This window comes from Hippocampus comes, unplaced genomic scaffold (assembly GCF_001891065.2).
Source record: "Hippocampus comes isolate QL1 unplaced genomic scaffold, H_comes_QL1_v1.1 scaffold158, whole genome shotgun sequence".
Classification (NCBI taxonomy): domain Eukaryota; kingdom Metazoa; phylum Chordata; class Actinopteri; order Syngnathiformes; family Syngnathidae; genus Hippocampus; species Hippocampus comes.
In genome coordinates this window covers 3,470,419-3,477,217 of record NW_017805548.1, presented here as the reverse complement: position 1 = coordinate 3,477,217, position 6,799 = coordinate 3,470,419, and the positions used below count along the sequence as shown (strand labels likewise).

Here is a 6,799-nt window from a genome sequence, read left to right as displayed (position 1 = left end):
CGTAGAACCCAAATAGTACATTTTTCCAGTATAGCATAAAGTCAGAGTCAATGTGTTCAATAATAAATCTGGACACAACTTTCCAAAATGTGTTGGTATACGGGCATTGCCAGAACAAGTGAACCATTGTTTCAGGGTACATTACACAAAATGAACAATTAACAGAGATGTCTTTCTTGAACCTAAGAAGATAATGCTTGGTGGGATAGTATTTGTGTATCATTTTAATTAAAAGAGATTTCTCTTACTTTATTAGTCAGGAGGTATTTGTATGGGAGAGACCAGATTTTTCCCCAGTGTAGATTATCAACAAAACCAGACCAGTAAGTAATAATAGGTGGGGTTGTTGAAATATCTTTTTGAAACAGCGAAAATATGTTACGGTTGTTATTTCTGACTGATGTTGACGTAAAACAGGATTTGCCCATAGCAGTCATTTTGGGGTCCAGGCTTGGTGTGGAGGTTGTTCTGTCAACCCCTTTCAAGAGGGTCAAGATTCCAGAAGGAATAGCATCCATGACTGTAACAAATTCCTTTGAGGTGACAGGTAGGTTAAATTTATTTAAAAATTCAGAGTAACTTAAAAGAAAACCTTGATTATTGATTAACTGATTGACCAGGATTATTTTATTCTTGAACCAATTAGGGAGAAAGAATGATCTATTCTTGTATAAGATGTAACGGCTATTCCAAATGAAGCATTTATGAGGGGGGAAATTATGTTTATATATCAAAGACCAAGCCAAAAGTATTTGTTTGTGGAAAATGGATAAAGCCAAAGGAATTTTTTCTATCTTGTAATCACATAAAAGTACAAAGTTAAGACCACCAAGTTGAGAAATATATAGTTAGGTATAAAGTTCCAAATAGAAGAGGGATTACCCAAAAATTGTTTGATCCAAATGATTTTAAACGTATTATTGAGGGTAGAAAAGTCCAGGAAGTTCAATGCACCAGTTTTGTAGGTATTCATAACAACAGACCTTTTCACATAATGAGTCTTGGTTCTCCATAAGAAGTCGAAAAGCATCTTATTGATATTTTTACAAATTTTCTCATTCGCAAACAAAGAGATTGCTGCATACGTAAGACATGACAGTCCTTCCGCCTTGGTTATCAGCGTACGTCCTTTTAAAGAAAGATCTCTACCTAGCCACTGGTTAAGCTTAGCCTGGGTTTTGTTAATAATTGGGTTAAAGTTCGCTGTACATCGCATGGCCTCATTTTTCACGATGGTAATCCCTAGATAGGTAACCTTTTCTTTAATTGGGATGTTGCAGACCGAAGTCTCGTTCCAATCATGGATAGGGAACAGTTCACATTTGTTCAGATTTAGGTGGAGACCAGAGGCCGCTGAGAACAGTTCGACTGCTTTAATCGCAACAGAGACTTGGCTAGAGTTCTTTAGAAATAAGGTAGAGTAAGGTCATCCGCAAGCTGACCAATCAGTATTTCTCTGCCCGCAATTGATATCCATTGGATAGCACTTCTTTTGATATGACAGGTGAGAAGTTGAGTACACAATAGAAACAGAAATGGTGAGGCCGGACAGCCTTGGCGCATTCTTCTTCTTCTTCTTCTTCTTCTTCTTCTTCTTCTTCTTCTTCTTCTATGTCATCGTTTTCTATTTTTTCAATTTTTATTATAGCAAAACAAATCAGGTACAGGGTCGTATGATATTTTCATATTTGAAACATGAAATAACAGTATATTACTGAACTACACAGAACAACAACGACAATGTCCTATTTTTTCTTATTATTCGTTGTCGTCATTTTTAAGAATCTTTATTATAACAAAAAAAAAAGTACAGGACATGATACTCTGTTCATTAAATGAACATCTTCGAAACATGAAATAACAGTATACTACTGTACAACACAGAGAACATCAACAATGCCACGGTTTCATATACGTTCCAATGAATTGAAAGTTTTAAAAGTATTTATAGTTTTCAGAGCTTTTTTTGTTATTCGAATTATTTAAAAGTTTAAAATAGGAAATAGTATTGGTGTAAAAGTGTGAAAAGGTGGATTCCTAATCCCCATACTTGCATTGATGAATAAAAAAATAGCCATAAGTATTAGCACATTCATTATGAAAAAGCATCTTCATGCACATACTTGCTTAAAAAAAAACTAATTAAAAATAATAATGACTTGCCATTTTAAAGAGAAGTCTTTGTAAAGAAACATACTGGCAAATTTACCAAAATCTTTCCAAAATGTCTGAGGGTATGAGCAGATCCAGAAGAGGCGTTGAACTATCTGTGGGTGGCTTCCACAGAAACAGCAGTTTACAATGTCTCTTTTAAAGTTAGTCACATAATGGTTAATATTTATGTAATATTTTAAAAGTTACTTTCTTCACCTTGTTAGTGAGCAAGTACGTATTTGGGATAGACAGGACCTTTTTCCAGCAGATATCAGTTACAAAGCAGTTCCAAGATGACACAACATGCGGAATGGAGACATTTCTCCTGAAACAGTCACCATCTTTTTTTTTTCCAGATAAAGGTTTATTTAGGAAAGTTAATAAAGCCAGTAACCTACACTACGAAAACATTGTAAAGAGCACACAAATAAAGGCTTTTGACATTTGTGGATTGTTCAGTAGTTTAATATATTGTTTGATCAGATTTGCAAATATTGCAAATTATTATGATGAATGATAACATTCTTTTTTACTCACAGATGAGTAGTACTACACAATTCTAAGTGTTTCTTATTTGTTTCATTGATTTTGGAATCGCCCACTTTCTAATAAATTACGAAAATGTATTTATAATTGCAGATTTGTGTGGAAGCACACCTTTACTCTTGCTTTGAGCGTATATTTATTGGCCTCATTTGTGGTAATAGCTGTTATGCTTTTACTTTGAAAGCACCTAACAGTATGTATGCGGGCTAAATGTCGTTAAGTTAGGAGACCTAGGGTAACGTGTTGCGGCTCCTGCTAAGTTAGGTTGACAATAAAATGTTGCCTGCTCAAAACCGACTGCATCTTATTTACCCACATTACGACATCATTGCCTATCCACTTGTGTCAAAAAGAAAAAAAAATACTATTATAATTTATTTAATTAGAGTTTTTGAAACATTATCTTCTAAAATCTTGAGCTTGAAACTTGAGCGTCTTCGTGTGGTCCCTCAACTATTTCTGTATCCTGTTCCTTTAAATGTTGCTGCAGTAAGGATTTGTGGGTAATATACGTTCGTAAAGGTTGCTCGAGTGGAATCCTTTGCTAAAGAAGGTTTCAAGATTAGATCCAGGCACCTTTCCTAATAAAGAATTCGAACGCGCTTATCGGCCAACTACTTCCGGGTCACCTCGCTCGGGTAGGACACGAAAGGAAATTCATTTGCATAAACGAGAATTCGAAGGCCCACTGAGTTGACACGTTTGTTAATTTGTAGTATATAATATTTCCTTTTTACCACCTTTGAAAAGATGAACACCGTTTTGTCAAGAGCTAACTCCCTTTTCGCATTCTCTCTGAGCGTCATGGCGGCCTTAACTTTTGGCTGTTTCATCACAACAGCCTTTAAAGACAGAACAGTTCCTGTGGACGTCCGTGTCTCTAAAGTCATGCTGTAAGATTCTTTGAATTCATCCTTTTTTTTCGAGATCTGTGACAAGATTCCGCTCGGCTTTTGTCAGATTGTACTGTGTTCTCAAACATAGGCGTGAGTGGAGAAATTTTAATGTTGCAATTGACCGCATTGCTGACAGACTCTGCTAGGGAATGCTTCATCTATAAATTCAACAGCATTCGCAGCACCGAATAATCAATGCGAAATAAACCCCTGGCGACTATTTGCCGTAAATATTGCTTGTCCAGGGAGTGAAACCATTGGTTTTTGGATTCAATGAGATGCTGCATATGAGACTGATGTTCAGCCAGGAATATCCGCTTTGCGTTTACAAGGGCTGGTGTTTAAAGTGTAGCGACGCCACTCGAGTGAAGCGCGACTCAGCAGTCGGTAGTCCGCTGCTCCCCGCTGTGCGTGCATCAACAAGGACGTGTACGCACGCATGTCTTTTTGGCTTCAACCAATCAGTGCTGACGCAACGGACTTTACACAGCAAAGAGCTTTGATCGACAACAACAGCTAAGCTAGCCGAGTCACGAAAACAGCACTAACATAATAAAATAAAATAAAAACGCAGTGGTTATTTTTCCGTGACCGGGAATTCGCCACCGAGCATTTGCCGTGAATCGTGTGCGAACTTTAAGCACAAATTCTGCGCAGGTGAGGGAGTAGTGGGTGGAACGGTCTCACGGAACGTGACATTTTATTCCACTGCGTCACGGCTTCAAATGCCGCTCTGTACCTTTTTATCTTATTCATTTTTATTATTTTTGTACTATGTTTCCATTTTCTGCAGCCAGTCGGGAGATGTAAAAGAAGTTTGGTCGAATGTGTTTGTTGAATACAGTATTTGAACCGTTATGCAGGTGAACAATGTAGTAAATAAAAAAAAATAATTAGTAAAAGGATTAGTCCTCACAAAATAAAAGGTTATGATTAGGGCAAGCATAAGCAAGTGTAAATGAGGGCTTTATGATAAAACAGAAGTAAACTTAATTTTAAAATTTAGGTTGGCGTTAGAATTTTGAAAAGTTCTACAGTTTAATCTGTCCCTACCCCTCTCTCTCTCTCTCTCTCTCTCTCTCTCTCTCTCGCACACACACACACACACAGCTGGAATCAGAAGCAAGTTAATGTGGAAGCCAGTTGAACTGTAACAAGGCATGACTATGTTTAACCCTTATATTATGTTAAGGGTCAATTTGACCCATTTCAGTTTTTTTGTTGACCAAACCACTGAATTTCCTTTCGTTTTCTTCGTGAAATTTATTGACTTTTCCTCATCTAGGGTCATGAACTGGTGTGTAAAATCTGGACACTCTGATGTGTAGTGGGATGTCTGTGCACAGTTTGAATACAAATATGATGTTGGGGGTCATTTTGACTTAGGCACTTTAATGTGGGCAAGCAGCTTTTCAGAATTGAGCTCCAGAAAATTTACAGCTGAAGAAGCTTCATCACAGAGTTCGAACGGGGATAGTGATGCAGAGGAAGATATTTCAGAGACAGAGGATCTTTCTGGCAAGTATGGCATCAAAATGTGGGCAGCCTGTGATGCAAAATCTAGTTTTGCATGGAATATGCAAGTGCATACTGGAAAGCTACCTGGAGGAGCATCTGAGAAGATTCAGATGATGCGTGTGGTCCTGAAGATGAGTGAAGGACTGCAAAGTCAAAACTTCTTTACAATGTACGGCCTTGGAGATGAAGTTCAGGAGAGAAAGCTGACTATGTTGGCAACAGTCATAAGAAATAAGACAGAAATTCCCGGTGAAATTCTGAAGATGCAGGGCAGACGTCTCAATTCCTCAGTATTTGTTTTCACTGAAAAAACAGCAGTTGTTTCATACTGCCCGAAGAAAATAAAAATGTTCTCGTAATGAGCACAATGCACACAGATGCATCTCTGAGCACAAGAGAAGACATGAAGCCACAAATGATCCTGGACGACAACTCCACCAAAGGGGGACTTGACAATCTGACAGCACACATACAACTGCCAGTACAACATAATACTGCCAGTGCAATACTTTCTAGATAAAACACTGAAATTCTCAGAAAACTTAAATGAAAAAAAAAACGTAACAGGGAAAACATTGAACTAAACAAGTCTTAAATATACTGTTGGGATAAAAAATCTGTTGTCTGTCTCTTTTCTAAATGTTTACATCATCTTAAACAAAGTTGTTACTGGTGTAACCTGTTTTTTTGACTATTTTGTGTGGATTTTTACAGTACGGGTCAAAATGACCCACAACATAATCAATGTGATTTTTTTCAACATAATATGAGGGTTAAGATTGTTGCATTTTCTTAATAACAGAAACCTGGCCTCACGCTCAGATTTCCGACATTTCAGTGCAGCTGTACTTGAGACTAACTGCAGCACAAAATGAAGTTTTATCACCAGTTTATGATGTCCAGTAGTGTGCAGACTCGTGGGGATAAGTAGTTTAGTAAATAGATGTATGGATAACAAACAATGACACAGCACCTTGTTACCATTGAAATAGAAATTAATAATTGTTGGAATACAAACGGCCATAGCTTGTTGAAGTGTAGCTGTGGTGAGTGATATTTTTAATCAGTTTTTATTTTGGTCTTTGAAAATGACCATCAGCGCTGACAATTTTGTGGTCTTGCATTTATTTATAAATCTGTGCACATGTATGTGTTTCCAATGTGTATTGTTGAAATGTCACAGCTAAGTCTATAATGTTGAGTGATTTCGTGATTTATTCTTGGAAGTATTAATGTTATACTGTATATACATACACAATACTATGACGGTTGTTGTGCAGTTGGTGCAGATAATCATTGCACCATTAAGTAGTAATTGTAGTTCAAGTTAAGTTGTGGAGTGATGCAGAAAGTCCTTTAGCGCTTTCAAATATTTGGTGCTGTGCAATATTGATCAACGACAATTGTTCCTGTATGGAGAGAGTTGGAGCTACAATGGTCAGTGCTGCAATACTATCCCGCAGTGAAAAAAACAAAAACAATAGGGACCCTGTAGCGTTCACTGCTGTGGCCCAAATAATAATTTCTTCAAAAACAATATGGACCTCACAACACTTTCGCTGTTCAGGCCCTAAGAATTTCGACAAAAACAATAGAGACCTCGCAGCAGTTGGTGTTCAGGCCCTAATTATTCATGTATTGTTTTGTTTTGGTCAAGCTTTGTGATGATAATATATATATATATA

The 6,799-nt window shown here is 37.1% G+C and overlaps 1 protein-coding gene across 1 annotated transcript in view; it reads left to right on the top strand.

Annotated features, from left to right (window-relative positions):
* Positions 1–3,282: 3,282 nt before the first annotated feature.
* spcs3 (signal peptidase complex subunit 3) overlaps positions 3,283–6,799 on the top strand; it is a 13,721-nt gene continuing 10,204 nt past the window's right edge. The window contains exon 1 of the mRNA XM_019879834.1: positions 3,283–3,593. Coding sequence (XP_019735393.1) covers positions 3,451–3,593 — 143 coding nt within the window. The 5' untranslated portion in view covers positions 3,283–3,450. The remainder of the gene's footprint in view (positions 3,594–6,799) is intronic.